We start from the raw sequence: 27,205 nt of genomic DNA on the forward strand, positions 1-27,205 counted from the left end.
CAGAAGGAGCTCCTACCTCAATGCTGGGGCATTAAATTTACACCCACGTGTAAAGGGGCTACTAATAGACTTACTCCTCTCGGGCCTGTTGTGGGAATTAGATTAAAATAATGCATGGAAGCACTCTAAGTGCACCGCCTGGCTCCTGAAGATTTAATTCTCTCTGACTGCAATTACACAGAACTATGCTTAAATGAGGGGCACTCAAGGGAAGATCAGCCATCTTTCCAAATGCAGGATGGCACGAAATGTCTTTAAAAGGCATGCATTCCTTATTTATCTACTAAATCTGGAAAAAGATAAAGTTGCACTAATGCTCCATATTTCATTTGGTGGGAATTCAGTCACCCCATGTTTACATGATCAAGTAAATGTAGTCCACCATTTAAAAGAAAATCACCAGTTTGCAGACATCCTGGCTCTGGTCCACCTTCCAGATGGCTCGGAAGTGAGGTCAAGAGGAATATGCAGTTGATAACTACTGAGATACTTCTGTGATTAAAAAAGATACATTATTTTTCTAAACCTGTTTTCCTGGTGGATATCCTACACGTATTCACCAGCTGCGGAATAACCTCACAGAAGTTATTTTACCTGCTCCACTATAGTTTTTACTTCGGTGCAACATTACTCAATTTTAGCTTAATAAAGAAAGAGCGTCTTCATAGAAGCTTCTTTATATTTCACTATGATTCTACAGCACAGCAGGCTTTTATCATACTTTGGCATGCTAGGAGGATAAAGTATTCATATGAAATGATCTCAATGGTATTAAGTTGTGCTTAATCTTTGAACTAACTGCCCAATATTAGGCAGTTATTTACTAGGTTCACTGAACAGAATGTGCAGGGTATCTAAAAGGCACAAGACTGAATTTGCCTAAACCTTAAAAGAGTAAAAGGACTGCTAGGTAAAACCTAGAAAGTGCATCAAAATTTCACTGATTAAAACTTCATAATGAAATTCATTTTTTTCAAATCATTCTTATTGATTCACAGATGACAGAACTGTAACAAATGATGGAAAGTTTCTACAGCATATCCACGCACAAATCTGACAATCTCAAAAAAGTATAAAGCACCCTTCTGGCCAATATGATAAGTCTGTGATCATTTATTAATATGCATTTAAATCATTTAAAGCATATTTTGAGTAGTTCATGTACTTGTATCAAAATTACACTTCTCAGAATATTCTGTTTTTACCCAGGGCCTGAGCTTTTAGGATCAAAGCTAGTATTCTACCACTCGAGTCTACTTCCAGCCTTTTGTGGTTTGTTGTAGGTAAAAATCTCACAAGCTTTCTTGGCTGGTATAGCTTTGAACCATAATCCTTATATCTCAGCCTCCTGAGGAGTCATGACTACAGCTGTGAGCCCCTGGAACCTGGCAAAATAATCTATTCTTTCCCCCCACTCCAGTTGCTGGGGCTTGAACTGTGAGCCTGGGCACTGTCCCTGAGCTCTGCAGCTCAAAGCTAGCACTCTATCACTTGAACCACAGTGTCACTTCCCCAAATATTCTTTTTTTTTTTTTTTTTTTTTTTGCCAGTCCTGGGCTGGAGTTCAGGTCCTATGCACTGTCCTTGGGCTTTCCTCAAGGCTAGAGCTCTACCACTTGAGTCACAGCTCCACTTCTGGCTTTTTCTATGTATGTGGTACCGAGGAATCGAACCCGGGTCTTCGTGCATGCTAGACAAGCACCCTACCACTAAGCCAACCTCCTGGCCCAAATATTCTATTCTTTAGGCAGATTACTTTACTAAAAAAGTAATAAACACTTAATTTAGGAATTTTAGTAACATGATAGGCTTGGCTGAAACACTACATAACTGACTTCAAGAGGTTAAAAACCATAAGCATCTGAAATTTGAAACTTATTCAACTGGATCTCTTTTCCTTTAATATAGCTCAGAAAAGGTAAGAAAACTAATCAATAAAACACAATTTCACATTCTGAATTTTTTTTTTGGTGGGCTTAACTCTGTCCCATAAGTTTTCTACTCAAGGCTGGTGTTCTATCACTTGATACATATCTCCACTTCTGGCTTTCTGCCAGAAGAGATAAGGGCAGAAGAGACTTTTCAGCCCAGGCTGGCTTTAAACCTAGACCCTCAGATCTCAGCTTCCTGAATAGCTAGGATTATAGATATGAGCCACTGGTTCCAGGCTCTAGAATTAATTTTTACTAAGCAAAGGTTTTCTGCTAATAAAAGGACTATTATGGTCTGCAAGTTTTGAGTAGCATCCTGAAAAACAAGAAATATAAGAAGGTTGGGATTGGTGTGTCACTCAATAGTACAGCGTTTGACTTGCACATATTGAGGCCCTGGGTTTGATTTCCAGGATGGTGAAGACAAGTCTGGTGTCAGTGAGTGATGAAGAAGAATATCTTTCTTGAAAATGACTGCCCTGACTTCTAAACCGTTTCTTCTACCTCTTCATAGTTCTACTATTCTCTGAGAATTAAACTTTGGATGCCACAAACTGAACTCTTATAAACTTTTGTGATGCAGAAAAGTAACAAATTAAATGCTGCCAACGGCAAGCCCTTGGGTCATGTCTGCTTCCAGCTATTAGCAGACAAAGTTCCACAGACAGCAGAAAACTTTCCTGCTCTGAGCACTGGAGAGAAAGGATTTGGCTGTAAGGGTTCCTGCTTTCACAGGATTATTCTAGGATTCCTATGCCAGGGTGGTGACTTCACATGCCATAATGGCTTGAGTGGCAAGTCATCTACAGAAAGAAATTTGAAGATGAGAACTTCATCCTGACACATTCAGGTCCTGGCATCTTGTCCATGGCAAATGCTGGACCAAACACAAATGGCTCCCATTTTTTCATCTACACTGTCAAGACTGACTGGCTGGATAGCATGCATGTGGTCTTTGGAAAGGTGAAAGAGGGCATGGAAGATGTGGAAGCCATGCAGGGCTTTGGGTCTGGGAATGGCAAGACCAGCAAGAAAGTTACCATGACCGACTACAAATGACTCTAATGCTCTTGACTTGGTTTATTTTAACTGTCAGACTACTCCTGTAGCTCAGGAGAGTACCCTTTCACCCCTTCTGCTTGCAATATCCTCTACTCTTTATGCTCTCACTGTAGTTCTTTGGATGCCGTGTTTTCCTCACTCCCCTCCAAGTCTAGCTGGATTGCAGTTAAGTTTATGATTATGAATTAAAAACTAAACAACAAAAAATAAAGGAAAGCGAGAAATTCTTAGATGAATAACCTGTAGTTTTTGTAAATAAAAACCAACAATTTGCCAACGTAAGTTTTACAGAGAAAACAGGAAAGTCATCCTTTTAAACACAAATGGCAGTTTATAAAGTTATTCTCCTAAAGCATAGCTCTCCAAGAACCATTAGAGACACAAAAATAAAGAACTGTTTCAGCAAGGCAAAATTCAATGTTGGGGGCTAAGAGTATGTTTTAGTGGTAGAGTGCTTGCTTAGCATGCATGGGTTTGATTCCTTGTCATTACATACACAGAAAAAGTCGAAAATGGTACTGTGGATAAAACAGAGTGCTAGCCTTGAGAAAGCTCAAGGACAATGCTTAGGCCCTGAGTTCAAGCCCCAGGACTAGCAAAAAAAAAAAATGAATTAAATAATAATAATTTAAAAAAAAAAAGACTTTTACAGAGGGTGCATGCAGCACCATCACCCAAAAATCCATAAGGCAAGCACCCAGAGCAGGCAGGCTGTCCCACTACCCCTAATGCAGCAGGACTAGCCCCTCTACTCAGATTAGCTGTTCTCAAGATTGGCTCATTTATCAGGGTAAAATGGATTTGCATAAGGTAACTTTGAGATAAAATTCACAGTACTCAGGTAATTTTGGAATAATTCTAATTTGTTCCCCCATGCTATTTCTAGAACAATCTGAGGTGTGTCTTAATTCCATCTTGAAAAGAAACCAGTTTAAAACAAAACCTTCTGCTTCAAAACCCCTTCCTTATCCCAAAGCAGTTCTAGGACAAAGCAGGAACTTGTAAGCAACACAGAAAAAAAGAGTTTTGCTCACAATATTCAGATACCAAACAATGTAGCAAATTACTTTAACTTCTAATGCCCATTAAAATAGTAAAAATAAGAAAAAACAATGACAGTACACAACCTTTTTCAGGCTCAAAAGACATCTTTCCTATGATTTATATCCTATTTTAAATTTAAAAGTAAATACATTGCTTTACCAGCCTGTAACAGATTTGCTTTCAGACAATAATTCTCCCTGTCTTGGACTCGTGCCCATGTGCATTATTGTAATTATCAGCATTTTTTTTTAAGTAATAAAGCTAGTGTACTCCACAAGTCAGTATATTTACTGTTTTGCTGCATGGCCATTAATTAGCCTTTCTGGGTTCAAGCCACCTACTAAATAAGTGCATAAAGGACAGTAGGAGAAGCTACACTCAAGTTAAAAACAAACAAATAAGGATTAAACATGTGTGAATACCTCTATGCCATGGAAAGGTAGAAAGATGGAAAGCACAATGGAACTTGGATTCATCATGTGCCCTTCTCTTAAACAAGCAAAAATCCTCCACCAGATCCACCCCATCCGTCCTTGCCCTCTAGAACCCAGACTCCACCCAGCACGATGAATCACCTCTGGTCAGATAAGTTAGGCTTCCTTTTCCCAGGATTCAAAGTGATTACATGGCTTAGACAGTCTATCACAGGGCAGCTTCTGCCGGACTCCAACATCCCAAGCCAAGGCACCAAGCCTCCAGGTTCTCCATCCACAATGGAGAGCTCCTATGCAGGTGTGTTCTCACCCTTCAGACTCAACTCTAGTGAGCAGAAACTAATAACCCCATCCTTCTTACGGCCCCTGAACACATTCCAGGCTTCATTTCTTTTAACCAATCTGAATGTAACCAGCTCTCTAAAGCCAGAATTCTTAGTTTTTTTCAAGACAATACTAAAATCAATAGTGATTTCTAGATAAACACTGTATGGGCACTTACATACCAAAAAAAACCCAAAAAACACACCAATGAGGCCAGGTGCCAGTGGCTCACACCTATAATCTTAGCTACTTAGAAGGCTGAGTTCTATAGATTGTGGCTCAAATCCAGCTCAGGCAGGAAAGCCTGTGAAACTCATAAAACTACAAAGTTGGAGGTGGAGCTGTGGCTCATGTGGTTGAGTGCTGGCTTTGTGCAAGCTCAGGGACAGCACTCAGGCCGAGTTCAAATCTCAGGACCAGCACCAATTTAAAAAAAAAAAAAACATTTAAACTAGATTTTCTATAAGTATATAAAAATTAGTAAAGATCTTTCTTCATTCTGTTCAAAATCCATTTTTACGTTAAGTGAACTGTAAATTTTAAGAACTTTAGAATGAATTTCTTATAGCATGAGGTAGTAAATATACTTTTAGCAACTCAAGATTAATTCAGGGCTGGGAGTTTGGCCTAGGGGTAGAGTGCTTGCCTAGCGTGCACGAAGACCCGGGTTTGATTCCTTGGTACCACATACATAGAAAAAAGCCAGAAATGGTGCTGAGGCTCAAGTGGTAGAGCTCTAGCCTTGAGAAAAGTCCAAGGATAGTGTTCAGGCCCTGAGCTCAAGCCCAGGATTGGCCAAAAAAAAAAAAAAAAGATTAATTCAGTTTTATTATTTTGGAAGAATCTCTCTCTCTGTATATATTATTTTCTGTAATTCCAAAAAATATTCTTTTGTCAATACTTTGCTTTCATAATTGCATCTACATTAAGTGGCCATATTTTGGTACTCAAAAAAAAAAAAAAAAAGCAAATGAGAACAACATTTGTCAGGATATCATGTCTCAATTTTTCAAAGGTCCATCATTGCCAAAGGACTCCATGCACACAGTCTGAAAAGCTACTAAATCCTAGCACAGCCCCTAAACTAACAGGTTGTCCTCCAACCACGGAGCACAGTTTTTCCTCAGGAGCATGCTGCAACAGGCCTTCCAGATGCTGTTTACCAACATTTTAAACTACATTGAGTATTTCTGTATCTTTTAGTCCAGACATTATAAACAAACTTTCTATGTAAAAATGGTCTTTTTATTCAAAAGGCTCCAACTCTTAAGAGCCATCTATACCTATACAGCTGGCCAAATCAATACTCCTTATTTCTATTACATATACAAGTATACAGTGGTTACAATTCCTTAAGCAGAAAATTCCCTCTAAGAATAAATAATCGTGGGGCCGGGAGTTTGGCCTAGTGGTTAAAGTGTTTGCCTAGCATGCACGAAGGCCTGGGTTCGATTCCTTGGTACCTCATACATAGAAAAAATCCGGAAGTGGTGCTGAGGCTCAAGTGGTAGAGCTCTAACCTTGAAAAAGTCCAAGGACTGTGCTCAGGCCCTGAGCTCAAGCCCAGGACTAGCAAAAAAAAAAAAAAAAAAAAAGAATAAATAATCGTATCTCTTCTTTTCTTGCTAGGTATTACATGTACTGATTTGTTAACTCCATGAAATTGTCCAAAATACCCACAGTACACATACAGAAAGGATGTTATTCTAGCCTTATTCTAGCCTTCTACTTCTAGCTTCATCTGAACTGATTATTCTCTGCTCTTGAAGTCATCTGTCCTGAAAATCCCACCCTTCTTTTTTTTGGATTCCTCTGGTTTCCTCTTATTTTTTTAAACTTCCTTCCTCTGGCTTCAGTGGTTCATAGCTTCCTCAGGAAGGGTGTTATGAATGGTAAATTTCAACCATGACAGATTTCAAACAATTTCATTTGGGACAGACACTATTATTTGTAATTTTGCACTAACACTCAGTTGTAGGTTCTAGTATAGTTGCTAATTAATCTAAAGCCAATATGATTCCTAAAGCTTTGTTCAGAGCTGTTTTCACCCTGTTTTATAATCCTAAAATTCCACCCCGGAGTACTTCGACACTCAGCACCACACACACACACACACACACACACACACACACACACACACACACACACGAAAACTAAAAATCTCTAATAACCTACCTCTAATTTATCTAGTCAGTACGGGCACTATACAATCTATAATATGCCTCATTCATCCACTCTTAAGAGCCAGCTTGTTCATCCTCTACACATGAGATACAAACATGCATTAGACATAACACTACACCTAATGGCTGTTTGACTAAGAGCTTTTTAGTGTAGGCCTGTGCTTTGTATTTAATCTTTTAAAAGCAATACTTAAAATATTTTAATCTGATTTTAATCTGTCCTGAATATTATTCCTATTGTTTTAAGACAATGCTAACCAGCATTCAGTTGACAAGATTAATCTTTCAAAACAATATCCCAGAAAGATATTTAATAATGTAGATTCTGAGTTAGCTAAAAAAGCCTCACATAACATATTTTTTAAGCTACTATGAAAGAGAAGGGGAAAGGGCTAGTAATAAGGAAAACACCATGCCAAAAATAACAAAAATCTGTTGAAAGGGAATAGAAGATAGCCTAAGCAAAGATTCTGTATGAAATATCATTTTTAGTTTGCTTAAAATGTACCATGGTGCTGAGTGGTATGGTATGTGCTTATGTGCCATGTGCTCTGGCACATAAGCTAGGCCTATGTGCCTAGCATATGCAAGGACCTGGGTTCAATCCCCCTTGAAAGAAAAAAAGCAAAGAAGGAAGGGAAGCCATTGGTAATAATAATGACTCCCTATTATCTGAAGTACCTTGAGTCTCCACGGTTTCAGTTACCTACTGTTAATTATAATGTAACATGTTAAATGGATTATCCATCCCTGACATAAAAAAATTTACAAGTATTGAATTATATACCATTCTGAGTTCCATGATGAAAGAAATTTCAATAAATTACCTTGGTTGTGCAACATCCCTTTGTTCACTGTATTCATATCATATATGCTGTTTGGTCAAATTGCTGCAGTGTCACAGTGCTACTGTTCCAGTACTCCAGCAATGTTGGTAACTCGAGCATGCCAAAGACATAAAATGCTTTTCCTCCCCAGTCCTGGGGCTTGAACTCAGGACTTGGTCACTGACCTTGAACATTCTCAATTCTTGAGCCATAGCACTACTTCCAACTTTTTCAGTGTATGTGGTACGAAGGAATTGAACCAGGGGTTTGTGCATGCTAAGCAATCACTCTACTACCCAAACCAAAATGGTTCTTTTATATATCTACTCATCATCATAAGGTGAGTGCAATTCAGCAAATTATTTTGAGAAACTACATCTGCAAAACTCTAATTACAGCATATAGTTACAACTGTTCTATTATTCTTACTATTCTTATACTAATCTATAAGCTAAGCCATGCTATTATGGATTCAGGGATTCTCTGGAGGTCTTAGAACATTATCTTTTGCAGGTAACAGTACTGTAGATATTTCTTCCAAGAAATTATTTCAAACTAGTTTTCTCTTTTCTTCCTTGTTAAGGGTTGAAAACTCAACTGTCTGTATGCACCACACTGGGAATGGAGTAGATATGGTACAAGACCATAGTAGCACCCCACAGTCAGCTTCCTGTAGGTCTTTTCACGAACTAAAAGGAGCCCCTTTTGTCATGGCTTCCCATCTCTTCAAAGCCAGAAGAGAAATTTTTTCTGTTAAAACTCAGTGTTATTCAGACATGGATCTATGTATTCTGAATTTAAAACACAATGAAGTGACAACAAAATAAAAGAGGGACAAGCCACATTCTGTTTGAAAACTGTAAATTTTCTACCTCAACTTTAGATTATATACTATGTATCTCACTAAATAAGGTTGTGTAATTAATTGTAGTTGGGCACAGGTAGCTCATGCTTGTAGTCCTAGCTTCTCAGAAGCCTGGGATCTGGGGATGGCAGTTCAAAGCCAGTCAAGGCAGGAAAGTGTGAGACTCCAATTAACCACCAGAAAACAGGAAGTGGCACTATGGCTTGAAGTGACAGAGTGCTAACCTTGAGCAAAATTGCTCAGAGACAGTGAAGAAAGAAAGAAAGAAAGAAAGAAAAAAAGAAAGAAAGAAAGAAAGAAAGGTAGGACAACAGCCAGACTGCATCCTGTCAATAAATTTTATTGCAATAATTAACTTTAAAGATCTTGACATCTACACTAGGGATACAGTTCAATAGTAGGATGTGTGCTTAGTATGTACAAGGCCCTAGAGGTTTGATCCTCAAAATGAAACAACAACAACAAAAAGAATCCTGGCATTTGAAGATTAGTATTGTTAAGATGGAAATACTACTCAAAGCAACCTAAAGGTTGATGAAATCCCCACCAGAATCCTAGTAGTTTTTACTTTACAGAAACAGAAAAAGGTATCACATTTCATTTGCATATATAGTATCTATCAATTCTGAGACACAAGGAACAAAAGTAGAAGACTCACACTTCTTCATTGCAATATTCAAAGCAGTATACTGCCTGCCTGTGATCCCACAACTCCAAAGACTGAGACAGGAGGCCTGAGAGTTTTAGGCCAGCCTGGGCTACAAAGCATCTATCTCAAAAAAACCAAGGAGGAGGGCAGACACATACAACAGACAGTCCAGGAAAAACCTTATGTATGGCCAGCTAATTTTTGACATAGCTGTCAATACATGAAATGGCATAATGTTCATTCAGTCTTTTTTTTTTCTTGGCAGGGGTGGGGGTAGGGGTGGGTACTGACCCTGGGGCTTAAACTCAGGGCCTAAGCACTGTCTTTGCCCTCTTTTGCTCAAGTCTAGATAGAACTCTACCACTTGAGCTACAGCTCTATTACCTCTGCTGGGGTAACTGGAGATAAAAAAATCTTAGACTTTGCTGCCCATGCCTGCTTAAACCCTGATCCTCAGATTTCAGCCTTCAGACTAGTGAGGATTACAGGTGTGAGCCACCAGTGGGCCTGTATGCCACTCTGTCTTAAAGACTCTCCACTAAGACCCTGTCTTAAACAAAAAAGGCACTAAGGGCTCAAGCTCATAATCCTAGCTGCTCAATAGGCTGAGTATGAAGTTTTGTATCCAGCCACAGCACCAGTCTGTGGGACTCAATCTCAAGTAGTAAGCACATCAGCCAAGCAAGCTGAGTAATTAAGCATGAGGCCAAGAATTCAAATCCTGATACTGATAGGAAAGGACAAGGAGGAAAAAAAGGTAGGAATCCTGCTATCAGTAAATGAATAACCCTAGAGAATATTATGCAAACAAGTCATACAGATTAAAGGAATACTTCAGGATCTCACTAACAAACATGGGCTATCTAAAATAATCAAATTCATAGAAGCAGAGTATAGTTACCAGGGAGGAGAGGGAGGAAAAGAAAGCTGATACTTAACAGGTGAAAAGTTTCATCTATACAAGATAAATTCTAGACATTTGTTGTACAACAATGAGCCTATAGTTAACAAAAATGTATTACGCTACTGAAAATGTAAGAAATCTCTCAATTAAAAAACACTTTTAATAAACAGAAAAAAAAGATCTATGGATTTAGGGAATCTTTATTTGTGGCTGATATAACTTAAGCTATCTGGATGTAAACTACATAAATTAGCATTATGTCAAAATAATGAGAAGTACTGACTATCACTTTGCCAACAACATAAAAAGCTTCTTTAATATGTTGGGAACTAAAGCACCTTCAGCTCTGCTGTTACTTGTTCTATCACAAGCCTTCCACACACTTCTATGAACGTTTACAAGTATAACCATGAAGATCTTCAACAGAACCAATTAACATGAACTATAAATATACTCAACGGTACATGAAAACAAAGAACTGTCTCTGCAAAGCAAAATTTACTGCTAAAGATGGGGGTGAAATCAACCACCAAACACCTAGCAAGCAAGCACCCAGAAGGCCCCTGGTCCCTCAGTTCAGAATGGTTGAGCTGAGGTTCTCAATCTGCTCATGATTTGCTAGTCTGCAGAGGGTAGGATATAGTTACAGAAAATGACCATTAAAAGACTTGGAAATAAGATAAATAGTACACAGCAAACTCAAAACATACCCATCCCCTTTGCTATTTCTTGAACAACCTGGAGTGTATCTTAATTCCACCTAGGAAAAACCAGTTAAGACAAAATCCCTTCCTTGGCTGGGTTCCAGTGGCTTACACCTGTAATTCTTATCCTAGCAACTCAGGAGGCTGAGATCTGAGTATCATGGTTCAAAACCAGCCCAGCCAAGAAAAGTCTAAGAGACTCATCCAATTAATCGCTAGAACTCTGATGGTGGCTTGAGCAAAAGAGCTCAGGCACAGCACCTCGGTGCTAAGTTCCAGCCAGGTGGTTAAAAAAAAAATTCTTCCTTATCCCAAAGAAGTTCCTTTTTTTCCTTTTGTTACTTGCTGATATTGTCTTAGAATAATCAACAAGGGTCCAGACATCAGACCAAAGCAGGAATTTTTAAGCAGTCCACTTTGATAGAAAAGTAAGTTTGCTCACAAAGGGAGAACCTTCAACTTCAGAGCCAGTTACGCCCAGAGGCACTTTTAAATGTTTATCTGGAGGACAGTTAAAAAGAATTTTTAAAAAGCTACTGCACAGTGTTTATATTAGAGAAATATTAGAAACACATGTTTAAATACAATAAAATCTGGACCAGAGCTAGGTGCTGGTGGCTCACACCTATAATCCAAGCTACTCAGGAGGCTGAGATCTTAGGATCAAGCCCAAGCAGAAAAACCCCCGTGATATCTTATCTCCAATAAACTACTCAGAGAAGGCCAGAGGATCAGGAGTTCTAAGGCCAGCCTGGGCTACACAAGAGAACCTATTTTAAAGGCAGAAGGAAATAAAAGTAAAGTAACAGTTATTTACTTAGAGTAAAATGCATTCTTGAAGACTAAAGTATGAAAACAAGTGAAGGTAATACAGCAAGTATTAGTACCAAGGAAAGGACAGAGGCCCAGAGAAATGAGTGAAACTTTACTTCTTTGGGGAAGTCAGAAGATTGGAAGATCTCACTGGTGCTATTGGCAATACACAAAGAACAAAGGAGAAAGGGCCTGGGATTGAGGGAGGTTGCTTAAAGACATAAAGGTTAAGATTTGATTGCAAACACCAGTGAACCTGGAAATATAAAGCATTCGTAAAATAAAATGTCTGATATACAACTAAAAAAACAGAAAAAAAATTGGCAAAGCCAGTACTAGTTATTTTAACATTCTTGGAACATTCTAAAACTGATATAAGAAATCAAAGTACAGATTCAACGAGTTTCAAAAGCAGAATAAAATTTAAACATTCATACCTAACAGCAGGCACTGATGGCTTACACCTATAATTTCAGCTACTCATGAGGCTAAGATCTGAGGATTATGGTTTGAAGAAATTTATAAGGCAGGACAGGAAAATCCCTGAGACTTTTACCTCTAATTAAGCACCAAAAAAACTTAAATTTGGAGGCTGGAAGTTTGGCCTAGTACTAGAGTGCTTACCTACTATGAACAAAGACCCAGGTTCGATTCCTTAGTACCACATACATAAAAAAGCCAGAAGTGGTGCTGTGGCTCAAGTGGTAGAGCTCTAGCCTTGAGGAAGGCCTAAGAACAGTGTGCAGGCCAAGTTCAATCTCCAGAAAAAGAAAAAAAAAGTAAAATTTTAAAGAGCTCAAGGGTAATGCCCAGACCCTGATTTTAAGCCTCAGGACTGACAAGCTCACACATTCACACACACACACACACACACACACACACACACACACACACACACTTCACACATTAAGTACATAATAATAAAACTACTGGCCAGGAGTTTGGCCTAGTGGTAAAGTGCTTGCCTAGCATGCATAAAGACCCAGGTTCGATTCCTTGGTACCACATACACAGAAAAAGCTGGATGTGGTACTATGGCTCAAGTGGTAAAGCACTAGCCATGAGAAAGCCCAAGAATAGTGCTCAGGCCCTGAGTTCAAGCCCCATGACTGGCAAAAAAAAAAAAAAAAAAAAAAAAAAAACTGCTGAAAATGAGATTCAACAAGATCAAAAGTAATCAGAAAAAAGACACTCTACATCGTCAATGGAGTAACAACTGCAGTGACACTAATGACTCCAATGTTATTTATAACATTCAGTATCTGGAATGGGATATGATCTCTAAAATTCTGAAAGAAAGTCACAGTGGGCCTATCATATAAATATTAAAAAAGAAAAAAGAAAAAGGTTGAGTGGCTCACACCTGTAATCCCAGCTACTGAAGAGGCTGAGATCTGACAATAATAGTTAAAAGCTAGCCCAAGCAGCAAAGTCCCTGTGAGACTCTTATCTCCAATTAACCACCAGAAAACCAGAAGTGGCACTGTGGCTCAAGAGATAGGGCAGTAGCCTTGAGCTGAAAAGCTCAGGGACACAGCCCAGGTCCAGGGTTCAAGCCTCACAACAACAACAAAAAAAAAAGCTAAGGGACATCATTCAAACCCTAAATTCAAGCCCCATGACTGACCAAAAATTAAAAAGTTGACTCTGAGTGGCTCATATCTGCAATCTCAGCACAGAACAGACAGGATTATTTCAATTTCAAAGCTGTAAAAAAATGCATGAATAGGGGCCAGGAGTTGGCCTAGTGGTAGAGTGCTTGCCTAGCATGCACGAAGACCCAGGTTCAATTCCTCAGTACCACATACATAGAAAAACAAAGCCGGAAGTGGTGCTGAGACTCAAGTGGTAGAGCTCTAGCCTTGAGAAACTCCAGGGACAGTGCTTAGGCCCTGAGCTCAAGCCCAGGACTGGCAAAATAAATAAATAAATGCATGAATAGCTGGGTGCCAGTGGCTTACGCCTGTAATCCTAACTGTTCAGTAGGCTGAGATCCAAAGACTGTAGTTCAAAACCAGCTGGGGCAGGAAAGGTCCCTGAGACAATAATCTCCAATTAACTACAAAACAAACAAACAAAAACAGAAAAGTCAAAACAAAAAAGCCTGAAGTGTCAGACACAAGCCTTGAGCCAAAATGATTGGGAGGTCCTAAATTCAAACTCCAGGACCAGCACACACACGCGCGCACACGCGCGCGCACACGCACACACACACACTCATACGCAAATGCATGAATAAATTAATTCATTTTCTATTTAGACCAGAAAACTCAAAAATATTAATGGCATTAAGTGCAAATGGATTAAATACTGGATTAAATAAATTAAGTAGCTCAAGGAGTAGGGCAGAAGCCTAGGGACAGGGCTCAGGCCCAGAGTTCAAGCCCCACAAAAGACCAAAATAATAATAATGAAAATTAAAAACAACAACAATAATAATCTATCAGTATGTACAAGTAAGAGGTTAGGAATGCAGTTCTAAGTATTGCATGTGCGTAGTATACTAAAGGCCCTGGGGTCAATCCTCAGTGTCCAAAATGAAAAGCCAAAGCAGTGTAAAGGCAATCCACAGAGCGAACATTATCTGGAAAGAACTCAAGTATCTAAGGGCAGAACAGGTTGTAATTTCTTCTCATAATAAAGCAATGGAAACAAATTGCAGCTATATTCAACACTAACAACTCCCCAAAACATGTTCAGGCTGGACACTGGTGGCTTACACCTGTAATCCTAGTTACTCAAGAGGTTAACATGTAAGGAGCAGAGTTTGAAGCCAGCCCAGGGCAGGAGAGTCCATGAGACTCCTATCTCAAGTACCAAGAAACCAAAAGTAGAGCTTTGGCTCAATAGTAGAACACTAGACTTGAGCAAAAAGCAGAGGGATGAGTCCCAGGCTTTGAGCTCATGCTCCAGGACCGGAAGACTTAGTGAAACAGAGCAAATACTTAAGAATACACACTGAATGATCTCATCTGAAAGAATTAAAAAAACAGGAAGTGAGGAAACCTAATTGGCAAAACTATAAAGAAAAGCAAAGAGTAATTCCTTTAAGTAAGGCCAATAATTACTTCTGGAGAAGAGAAAGGAGATACCAGTCAAGTTCTTTTTCTTGACCTTGGTGATGATTGTATAAGTGTTTGGTTTACGAGAGTAAACTATTTTCTTTCTTTCTTCCTTCCTTCCTTTCTTTCCCCAGTCCTTGCACTTCCTCAAGGCTAGCACTCGACCAACTGCACCACAGCACCACTTTCAGCTTTTTCTGTGTATGTGGTACTAAGGTACTTTGTGCATCCTAGGCAAGCACTCTACCACTAGACCATGCTCCCAGCCCCATACCTTTTTCTTTTCTTAAATTGTAAAAGGCTCTCCAGACATTGGTGGCTCATACCTATATATCCTAGCAATCAGGAGGCTAAGATCTGAGAATCACAGTTCAAAGCCAGACCAGGCAGAAAAGTCAGTAAAACTTTTTTTGGGGGGTCAGTCATGGGGCTTGAACTTGGCCTAGACGCTATCCCCGAGCTCTTCAGCTCAAGGCTAGTGCTCTACCACTTTGAGCCACAGTGCCACTACCAGTTTTCTGGTGGTTAATTGGAGATAAGTCTTTCAGACTTTTGTGTGGGGCTGGCTCTGAACTTCAGATCTCAACCTCCTGAGTAGCTAGGATTACAAGCATGAGCCACCAAAAAGTTATTCAGAAAAAGCTGGAAGTAGCACAGTGGCTCAAGTGGTAGAATGCTAGCCTTGAGCAAAAGAAGCTCAAGGATAACACTAAGGCCCTGAATTCAAGCTACTGTCTTTACTGTTCAAATATCCTCTCACCCTCATTTTCTGAAATCATCATAATATATGTCCAAATGATTAACACTCTATATTGATAGAAAAACTATGATACCTAATTAAAGCCTAAACACGTTGTTTTTGTTTTTGTTTTTTTAAACATGAATGGGAATGCTACATCTCTTTCTCAAGTCAAGAGTTAAATTAACTTCTGGTGAACTCAAAAGTCCCTGTATTGGCACAAATATTTAACAGTAAATTAGACACAAATACTAATACATGAAGTTACCATTCTTCAACAATCTGAGAAAACAAAATGTTGAAAGAACAATGTGAATGACTGGTAAGAATAGGCTTTTCTAGCAGAGCTCTGGCGGCTCCTGTAGCTACTGTAACTATAGCTACTCAGGAGACTTAAGACCTGAGGATCTTGGCTCAAAGTCAGACCAGGCATAAATAGTGTTCACTGTTATCAACAATTGACCAGCACAAAGCCAGAAGGAGAGGTGTAGTTCCAGTTGTACAACCCTGATATTTGAGAAGACAAAGCCAAGCAAGAGCAAAAGTCGGTATGTGGAAGCTCCAGTCCTAGCCTAAACAAAGAAACAAACAAAAAACTTACAACCAATGAAGAATGGCCTCTTTAAGCACCAATCGATGAGCATGCAGTTACATATATCAAACTGAAGCCTTGAAACTAGGAACTTGAATTTTGTCCGATCAGCTTGGCTTTTAGGTTGAGACAGGTCTGGCTAACATTTGGCCTTTGAATCTCAGTTTTCCATATCTCTACCTCCTAAGTAGTTGAGATTACAGGCATAAGCCATACTGTCCAGCTCTCTAGAATTTTTTTTTAGGAGGGAAAGGGGCTCAGAATACAATGATAGACAAGTTTACTATTGAACAATTAACATAGCATAAAAAGCTGTTTTGTCTTTTTTAAAAAGTAGAAAATATAAAATAGCAAAGTCTCTGTAGTTATAACCTTGTCATTGTTGCATTTGATACATTGTTTTACAATATCATTGGCATGAAAATACTTCCTTTTAAAGAAAATATTCATATTAGTGTATGTATGTGTACTAGAACTTAAACTCAGTGCCCCCCAATCTCCCTTGGCATTTTCTACGCAAGGCTGGTTCTCTACCACTTGAGCAACAACCATCACTTCTTCATGTCAAGTTTATTTTTAATACAGGTCCTGGGGCTTGAACTCAGAGCCCAGGTCTGTTCAAGACTAGCACTCTAGCACTTGAGCCACAGCTTCACTTCCAACTTTTGTTGAGTAGTTTATTGGAGGTTAAGAGTCTCCTGGACTTTTCTGCATGGGCTGGCTTCACACCATGATCCTCAGATCTCAGCTCCTGGTTTAACTAGGATTATAGGTATGAACCACCAGTGCCTATCTTATCAAGTTTTTTAACAGTGAGTAACATAATGTAGACAAGAGTGAGGAGAACTTTACAGGCAAACAGTAAATATTAGAAAACACCATGAAAGAGAACAGAAAAACAACGCACTTACAAGAGCCCTTGTCAAGTCATGTGATCTTCAACTCTTCCCCCTTGGCCGACTCACTTTTCAGGTGAGGGAAGAATGCTTACTTTACCAGACTGTTGCTACAAGTTTGTTTTGTTTTTCCTCCTATTGCCTATTAAAAGTCACTAGGGGAAATCTCTGAAACTTAGCATCACATGTGAGAGCACTTTCTAAACAGTACTACAACGTATATTGTGTTTACTGCTACAATTTAGTATAAAACACAGAACTATACAATAGGTTAATTCTATAGACGACAAGGAAATACCCATTGAGTGTTCTAACCTTTTCATTAAAAAAAATAGTTATATCTACATGACTTAATTAAAAATCAGCTATAAGTATAGCTCACTGGTAGAGGTCTTCTATACCATTAATATGCATGGCCCAGGGTTCAATCCCTCACACAGCAAAATAAAGCAAAAAACCCATAGCAGAAGTAATTATGACCTGTACTAGATACAAAGAACTGTAACCTATTCCTATCTCATGAAGCTACGCCATCAACTTTCCATTTTAAGCCATAAACCAAGGTACAGTACACCAAATTCAATTAGGTTTCAGAGTAATCTAGTTTATCACACTAAAGAACAACTCACAAAATTGAATTACTGGCAATTTAGAATTCTCTCAACTGGCCCCTCCACAGCAACTGTAATTACTATACAAAGATTTACCTGTAACTTTTGTCACTTAGAAAAAGAGAACTTTTTTCCCCATAGCTCATTTGAAGGCAATTCAAAATAGTAAGTACCAACTTCAAAATGCAGTATATGTTATTTGTGTGTGTGTATGTGAACTCAGGGTCTAGGTGCTGTCCCTGAGTTCTTTTGCTCATGACTAGTGCTCTACCACTTTTAGTGGTTAATTGGAAGAGTCTCTGAGAATTGTCTGCCTGGGCTGACTTTGAACCATGATCCTCTGATATTAGTCTCCTGAGTAGCTAGGATTACAGGTAAGAGCCATGAGCACCAGGCAGTATATATCATTTTAAATTTAGTATGTGATGTGCTATTTTTAAAAATTCTGTACATATATAGAAGGAGGTACACCATGAAAATGTTTACACCCCCTCCTTTTTTTTGGCCAGTCCTGGGTCTTTAACTCAGACCTTGGGCACTATTCTTAGGCTTTCTCAAGGCAATGCTTTACCTCTTGAGCCACAGCACCACTCCTAGCTTTTTCTGTATATGTGGTGCCAAGGAATCAATCCCAGGGCTTCGTGCAGGCTAGGGATTCTACCACAAGGTCTCACTCTAAGCCCTGGCATAACTTTCATTTGTTTGTATTTTTTAAATTTCTTACCATGACTGTAAACTACCTACAGACTTTTTCTTCTGTTATTCCAAAAAGTAAAGTGCATCCAGGTATGGGAGCACACACTTGTAATCTTAACTGTCAGGAGATTGAAGCAAGAAGATCACAAGTTCAAAGTTAGCCTGAGCTATACTGTGAGTATAGTTTGAGACAGAATCTCTGACACAAAAATGAGAAAGCTTGAGAATGAGAGTCAATAATACAGACTATCTTTCAAAATTGTGTCTCCCTTTTCCATAAACAGTATCAGGTAAGCAAAATATATGATTTTTATATTTAGGAAAAATAGATAACCAAGTTGGAGGTATGTCTAAAAAGAACACTTGCCTTTGCAAGTTCAAACCTAATCACCACCAAAAAAAAAAAAGGTAAAAATAACCTATTATATACTACTGCCAACTATTCAAAACTTTGTTTCACAAATAGCCAAGATAGCTGGGTGCCAGTGCTTCACACCTAATAATCCCAGCTACTCGGGGGAGATCTGAGAATAACATTTCCAAGCCAGCCTAAGCAAGAAAACTCTATAACACTCTCTGCTAAGCAGCAAAAAGCCTGAAATAGAGGTGTGGCTCAAGACAAGAGAGTGGCAGTCTTGAATGAAAAATTAAAGAATGGTGCAGTTCAAGCCCCAATACTGGCATTGAAAAGAATTAAAAATCCATGCTTATGTAAGACAGAACTCTTAAGCTTAACTCAATATTTTATTAATGTTTTAAATTTTCAGCTAAGACTTGAGGCTCAAGGTTCAAAACCAGCCCAGGCAAACAAATTCCAGAGAATCTTATCTCCACTTAACTAGCAAAAAGCTGTAAGTAGAGGAAGTGATTAGCTAAAGTGGTAGAATGTCAACTTTGAAGGAGCTGGGAATGTGGCTTAGGGGTAAAGTGCTTGCCTAGCATGCATGAAACTGTAGGTTCTATTTCTCAGTTCCACATAAACAGAAAAAGCTGGAAGTGGCACTGTTGCTTAAGAGGTAGAATGCTAGCCTTGGAGCAAAAGAAGCTCAGGGACAGTGCCCCAAGCCCTGAGTTGTAGCCCTGAACTGGTTAAAAAAAAAAAAAGTCGGGGCTGGGAGTTTGGCCTAGTGGTTAAAGTGCTTGCCTAGCATGCACGAAGGCCCGGGTTCCATTCCTTGGTACCACATACATAGAAAATAAGCCAGAACTGGTGCTGAGGCTCAAGTGGTAGAGCTCTAACCTTGAGAAAGTCCAAGGACAATGCTCAGGCCCTGAGCTCAAGCCCAGGACTGTCAAAAAAAAAAAAAAAAAAAGTTAACTTTTACGGGAAAAATAAAAACAAAAGCCGAGAAAGACGAGTTCAAACGTTAAAATACACACACGCATGCATGCACGCACATACAAATCCTTAGAACTGTACCAAAGTTGTATAAAAAATACATTTTTTAAATTATAGCTTTATTTTTTTTTTTTTTGGTCAGTTGTGGGGCTTGAACACAGCCTGAGCCCTGTCCCTGAGCTCTTCAGCTCAAGGTTAGTGGCTCTACCAGAAAATACCTTTTATTCTTCAGAAATTTACTAAACTTTCAGGGTGAAGGGAATAATGTTCATAGCATAGCAAAAATTACAATTATTGGAGACTAAACGATACAGCAACTTATCTGTCACATGGTAATGGGGATTGAGCCCAGGACTCTGTAACATGGAGTGACATCTCCCCTAACCCTGCCATCCTGAATCTGTAAGAACAATTCATGAATGTGGGAAATGTTAATGGTGAGTGTGGGTTAATGCTATTAGAACTATCTGCACAAATTTGGCATTATTTACAAGTGTTCTCTCTAAATAAAGAAAATTAACTGAAAATATCAGGGAAAAATTAACATGTAATCTTTTTTTGTGTGGGGGGAGGCAGTCTTGGGATGAGAAGTCAGGACTTGGGTACTGTCCTTGAGCTTTCTCAAGTCTAGCACACTTAGCCACAGCACTGCTTCTGACTTTTTCTGTGTATGTGGTACTGAGGAACCAAACCCAAGGCTTCGTGCACACTAGGTAGGCATTCTGGCACCAGACCACACTCCTGGTCCCAACATTTAATCTTTTTTTTAACCCTAATTTAAAAAACAAAAACAAAAAACATTGAGGATCATGCTTGACCACCTTTTAGCTAGACTTCATTGGGAAACATATAGACATCTATTTCTTTTTAATTTCACTGTTGTTAACACATAAGACTTGAAGTCAGTACTGTTAAGCAGAAATGTAATGTGAGTACATATGTACAATTAAACGTTCTAGTAGGCACGTTAGACTTATAAAGAAACTGGAAGATTTCACGTATATTTCATCAAATGTCCTAAAATATTATCTTTTCATTATAATCAATATAAAAAAATGAGGATGTCTAGGTTAGGAGTGTGGCTCAAATGGTAGAGCACAAGGCTTTAAATACATATATATAACATACTAAAAAATTGTTATAATTTTCTATTTTAAGTCTTCAAAATCTAGAATGTATTTTATACTTTATAGTACATCTCACTTCAGAAGCTAAATTTTCTTTCTTTCTTTTTCAGGCCAGTCCTGGGGCTCGAACTCAGGGTTTGGGCACTGTCCCCTAAGCTTCTTTTGCTCAAGGTTGGCACTGTGGCTCAAGTGGCATAATGCTAACCTAAGCCACATTCCCAGTCCCAGGAGCTAAATTTTCCTATGTAGATTTCAAGGCTGGGCACTGGTGGATCATGCCTATAATTCTAGCTACTTAGGAGATCTGAAGAACTCAGTTCAAAGTCAACGCAGGCACAAAAGTCTGAGACTCTTATCTCCAATTTACCAGCAAAAAAGATACAAGTGGAGGTAGGGCTCAAGTGGGAGAGTGCCAGCCTTGAACAAAAAAGCCAACTGAGAGAAGAGTCCTGAGTTCAAGCTCCAGTACCAGCATAAAATACATATATGCATATATAAAGCAGATTCAAACAACAGTTGCTTTGGCTGGAAATGTGGCTTTGTGGAAAAGTGCTTGCCAAATATGTATGAAGCCCTGGGTTCAATTCCTCAATACCACATAAACAGAAAAAGCCCCAAGTAGTGCTGTGGCTCAGGTGGTAGAGTGGTAGCCTTAAGCAAAAGAAACTCAAGGACAGTGCCCAAGCCCTGAGTTCAAGCCCAGGACTGGTTTTAAAAAAAATGGGGGGGGAGAGAGGGGGGACCGGGAGTTTGGCCTAGTGGTAGAGTGCTTGACTAGCATGCACAAAGACCCAGGCTCCATTCCTCAGTACCACATATATAGAAAAAAAGCCAAAAGTGGTGCTGAGGCTCAAGTGGTAGAGCTCTAGCCTTGAGAAAGTCCAAGGAAAGTGCTCAGGCCCTGAGCTCAAGCCCAGGACTGGCAAAAAAAAAAAAAAAAAAAAGGTTGTTTCAAAGGTAAAAATTTTCTAATTGATCAGATTTTAAATGTAAACGTGTGAATTGAAACTAAATAAGAACCGGGTGCCAGAGATTCATGCCTGTAATACTGGTTACTCAGGAGGCTGAGCTCTGAGAATTGAGGTTTGAAGCCTGCCTGGGCAGAAAATCTTGAGACTCTTATCTCCACTAAACTACAAAAAGAAAAGGAACACACACACACACACACACACACACACACACACACACACACACACACACACACACGTGGCAGAGCACTGGCCTTGAGCATAAAAGGCCAGAGACAAAACCTAAATCCTGAGTTCAACTGGCACCAAAAACACAGCACAAATGAAGACATCAGGTAGCAAGCAAGCACAACAACCCCCCCCACACCCATAGCTAATTGCTACAGTGAGACACCCCAGCTTTAGATGGGAACAGAACAAATTCCCTCCCTCTACAAAGTAGGACATGAAAGCCTTTATACAACTACTTCAAGATAAATTTTTAAAAATAAAATCTTTAAAACTCAGTTAATTCTATAACTGACAGACTTTTTTCCTCCTTTTTAGCAGTGGGGGCTTGGGCACTGTCCCTGAGCTTTTTCAGCACAAGGCTGGCATTCTATTACTTTGAGCCATAGTGCCACTTCCTGTTTTCTGGTGGCTGAGGAGTCCCATGGGCTCGGACTTGGGGCTGCTACTGGCTTTGAACCCCGATACTCAGATCTCAGCTTCCTGAGTAGGTAGGATTACAAGCATGAGCCACTGGCGCCTGGCCCATAGGAGAGAAGCATTGCCAAGGTATTCTTCTCAGGTACAATTAGACACCTCCATATCACCTTTCAGAAATACCAACAAAAGGACATCTCTCCTTTTGCCTCAGATGCCATACTTAATTTGGGTTTCCTGAAAACTGGCAAACAAACAGCACCCCTACTTTCAGATGCAGTACAACAAATTCAGCTTCCGACTCAGAAGACTAATACCTACTATGGAGGGTGAAGGATTTCTGCACACACGTTCTTGCTGATTGCAAGACGGGAACAAGCACACAAGAACTTACCTTGGATTGGAGAGAGGGAAGGATGTGACCCTGAGTAGAGATAGGGTTTTCTCTTTAAACAGGTGTAAGAAATTAATTTAGACAACAGCAAATAACACTATAGATCCTCCACTCAGTAATTCTGTGCCATACATCTTGAGAGATTTGACCAGAATCCCTTTGACTAATCTGAGTAAGGGCCTTCCCAAAGACATACTGATTTAGGCCATTCTCATCTAAATTAAGGCTTAAGCAATCCTTTGCCTGACAACAAATAAACAAAATTAAATTATATACTGTGAATTCTGCCAGTTAAAAGAAAAAGCCTCTTGAAAAATAGTTTGACAAAAACATACTTTCAAAGAACAGACATTAACCATAAGATAGCATCTTAAAAGCAGTTTGCAGAAATGTTTACTTATTTTGTTTAGCAGACTTCAACAGAACTGGTTTTCTGTAGGTATGTGCTTTACCACATTCTTTAAAACTAATATATCCTTTATTATGAATCAACCGTGCCTCACTAGAAAGTGAGGTAAGGTCTGACCTTTGGTATGAAGTTCCAGCAAACACAGAATATCCTTTTCCAAAATCTTCTTTCCCCTTCCAGTCCCAGGGACATCTTATCAGGGATCACAAATACAGCCCTACCCACTGTGTGGAGCCTGAAATAATCTTAAGTCTGAAAACCCGCATATATAAACATTAACTACTTCCACTGAAAGTTTAACCCTTCCACCACCCCCCACTCTCATTCAGCTTCAAGCAGGATGAATACAAAGATTTTTATGGAGTTTCACCAGAGAGGGTTTTCCCCCCCCCCCCTCATTAGATTTTACCTGTGGAAATATTTGTGTGCATTTTGTAGATATGATCACATTCCAAACTGGGTTTTATTTATTTTTTTTAATTGTAAAGTTCTCAGGCAATAGCTATTTAATCAAATCCAGACTCTGGTCTCCCTGAAAATTGGCTCCACACTAGCAGTCATTTTTAAATATAGCGAATCGACGCAAGAAATAAAACTACACCCGAAGCACACATTCCTGGCCAACAGTCCAAGCACTATTTCGACGAGGCAGGTTAAAATAAACGACCCAGGTCTCCCGGAGCCCCCGAGGAAGAGCGCGGCGCCCACCGCGGCAGAACCGGATCCCGCGCCCGACGCCCGGCCACCCAAGCCTCTCCCGGCCGCCTGAACTCCCGCCAACCACCCTGGCGCCGGGCCACCTCGCCACCCCGCGGCACAAAGATGTTTACCGGGGGTCACCGCCGCAGAGATATACAGACGCCGAAAAAGTACGGCCGAGAAGGCAGTTTTTACAACGGATTCGGGGGATACCTGGTCTCCTGGTTCAGCCCCCCCCCCCAAAATGACTAACCAACACCGGAGATGCCCTTCCCTAGTTCATCCGCCCCGGCCGTGGCCCAGGCGGGGAGGCAGGCACCCCACGATCGGGCTCGCCGAGGGTCGGAGCTCCAGCTGCATCCCCCACACACAGCCCCGGCCCACCTGGCCAACCTTGCCGACGGCAGGTGGGAGGCCGGGGAAACAAGGCCCTGTCGCCGCGGGAGGCCGCGAGGGGGTCCCGGCGGTGCCCCCCACGAGAGCTGGCAGCACCCCGAACGCCCGCGGGGCCGCAGCGCGCACCGGGCAGCATTGTCCCGGGGGAGGGCGGGGCGGGAGCCCGGGCGGCTCGGGGTCCCCAGAGGGATGCGGCGGCGCCTGCGGGCACACTGGGAGCCGAGGCCGGCCGAGGCTGCCCGCCGCCCCCCCGCGCCCTATCACAGCCCGCAGCCCCCGACGCCTTTCATTTGGCCTCTGCGGCGGAGGAGGCAGCCCGACCTCCAGCGCTAAGCACTGCGCCAAGCAGGGGCGGGAGGGGGAGGGCGCGCCGGCCCAGCCGCAGCGCCGGACCCCGCCGCGCCGCGCCCCCAGCCCCGCCGGCCGCAGAGCCCGCGGAGCACAGGCCGCCCACCCTCGGCGGTCTGAGGAGACGGCGCTCCGGCGTCCGCCTGGTCCTCACCTCGATGTAGCCCGCCAGAGCCGCAGCAGGCACCGTGAGTCCGAGAAGTAGCAGGATCAGGAGTTTGCCCGTGGCCGCAGCGGCCGCGGTCCCAGTGGTCCCCATCCCAAGCCCGGTCGCTCTAAGGCTGGGATCTGAAGCTCAACCCACCGCACACACACACACAAACACACACGCGCGCGCGCGCACGAAGACCGAGAAGCGGCTCCCACCACCACCCAGAAGCATCTGAAGCCCGTTCACCGCCGCCCCGGGGGTTTTACACCAACCGGAACTGACTTCACAAAACCACGCCCTCTTTCTGAGCGCCCAATGCCGGCTCGTAGAACTGTCCCAAGACACCGCCCACCGATCAGCTGAGACCCAATCGGAACATGGAAGAGCTTTCTCCGCCCGCCGGCCTGGCCGCGCGCCCGCCCTCCCGGCCCGCCCCCAGCCACAGCCGACCCCGCTCCGGACCCCGCGGTCGGCAGGCGCGGGGTGCGCGCGGGAGGGGCGGTGGGCCGCGGCACCGTGGGGGCGGACGCACACGCGCAGTTATCTGTCAGATTGGCGCTGGTGCCACCCGCCTGCAGCCTCCAGATCCTAGCACACCCCGTTCTCCCGCCCCTGCGGGATATCTTTTTTCTGAATCCTCTGGGTCTCGCCCTTTTGGGGGTTCGGGGAGGGCAGGGGATAGAAAGCGGCTCTTATTAAAAACAAGATAAATTCTTGGGCGTCTAGGACAGTTTGCTGAGGGCCATCCCCAAATCAGAAGGATTAAGCAAGCAGAACCCCAACGCGGGGCGCTCCCCACCCCCAAACTGCTTCGCCCTTCCCTCCTCCCCAAACCTGCGCTCTTGACCTCTGGTCCTTTCCCGCCCTGAGAGGGAGCCCAGGCCGGAGATGGCTGCTTCCCCTGGAAATCAGGGGTGTGAGACCCAAGAGCTGAAAGACGAGGCCCGTTTCCTCCTGTGTTTTACGAAACAAATCCTGATTATTATTATTATTATTTCTTCCATTTAAGATAACTAGCAAAGAGACCTGCTTTTTCTCTCTCTGGCTACACTGTATTTCCACTCATTGGGAAAGCAGTCTGCTGCCCACTTCACAACTGGCACCACAGCCTGGCCATCACCAGGGCATCCCTGGCTTTGTTTGCTTTCAGTAGCTTGTGGTTTATGTGCAGCTGCAGAGAACTGGACCGGTTTCTTTGGGTTTCACTAATAAGAGACTAGGGTCTTTATCCCCAGGAAACGTGACATGGACCCCTCAGTGAGCCGAGAGGGACATTGAGAAGAGCCCCAGGACTTTCCTGTCATATTCTGTGCCTCACTCCTACGTGAGCAGTTCCCTGTGGTTAAACTGGCTCTGCCTCATTCTCTCTGACGATGGGCACCTTTCCATTGCTCAGCCTTTCCTGATACTGTTCCATGCCTGCAGAGCTGGCCTTCAGTATTTACCTATGGCCAACATTTTCACCATTCCTCGCCTCATGTAGATGTCCTTCCGTCCACTTCAGAACACTCAGAAGGCTGTTTCTCTGGATGACACTCAGTCCCTATTTATCATTATTTATTATACCAGTGACCAGACTTGGGTGTGTCATGCTGCATCACCTCTCACCAGGGAGGCCTCAGCAAATGTTTGTTCAGTGCCCTGGCTGTGAATCCTAGTTTTGAAAATGGTTTGAGTTTAACTTTGAATTTTGACACCTCCTACCCACAAATTTTTTGTTTATTGAACAAATTTCATGAAGTAATTAGGATTAAATGAGGTCAAAGTGGAGTGAATCATGAGATTAGCGCCTTTAAAAGTAAAGACAAAGACAACACCGGAGCAGTTTTTGTCCCTTCCTCTTCCTTTCCTCTTCTCTTTCACCCATTCTCCCTCCTATTCACAAGCCAGGTAGTGTGCTATCACTGTGCAAAGAAAGTAGCACCTTGGTTTTGAACTTCCCAACCTTCAGAAATTTGAGAAATTATTTCCTGTTGTTTAAATCACCTGAGATATATATATATATATATATATATATATATATATATATATATATAGTACGTGAGACTCTTATCTTCAATTAACCCCCAGAAAACCGGAATTGGTGCTGTGGCTCAAGGGGTAGAGAAGTAGCTTTGAACTGAAGAGCTCAGAGACAGTGTCCAGGCCCAGAGTTCAAGTCCCATGATCCAAAAAAGAAAAAAAGCATATTTCATTTCACCAAGTTATATGAGTCAATGAAAAATGAATTTGCAAAAGTGAAAAAAGTCAGGCACCAATAGTTCACACCTGTAATCCTACTTAAGAGGCTGAGATCTGAAGATTGTGGTTCGAAGCCAGTCCGGGATGGAAAGTCCGTGAGACTCTTATCTCCAATCAATCACCAGAAAACTGGAAGGGGTACTGTGGCTCAA

General features: G+C 41.5%; 1 protein-coding gene and 1 pseudogene across 1 annotated transcript in view; one reads left to right on the forward strand and one right to left on the reverse strand.

Annotated features, from left to right (window-relative positions):
• LOC150045756 (amyloid beta precursor like protein 2-like) overlaps nt 1-25,059 on the reverse strand; it is a 42,619-nt gene extending 17,560 nt beyond the window's left edge. The window contains exon 1 of the mRNA XM_090319764.1: nt 24,816-25,059. Within this exon, the coding sequence (XP_090175890.1) occupies nt 24,816-24,920 (105 nt within the window). The 5' untranslated portion in view covers nt 24,921-25,059. The remainder of the gene's footprint in view (nt 1-24,815) is intronic.
• Nucleotides 2,509-2,990, forward strand: LOC150045757 (peptidyl-prolyl cis-trans isomerase A pseudogene; annotated as a pseudogene).
• Nucleotides 25,060-27,205: the final 2,146 nt, after the last annotated feature.

This window comes from Megascapheus bottae, chromosome 27 (assembly GCF_031878675.1).
Source record: "Megascapheus bottae isolate mThoBot1 chromosome 27, mThoBot2.hap1, whole genome shotgun sequence".
Classification (NCBI taxonomy): Eukaryota; Metazoa; Chordata; class Mammalia; order Rodentia; family Geomyidae; genus Megascapheus; species Megascapheus bottae.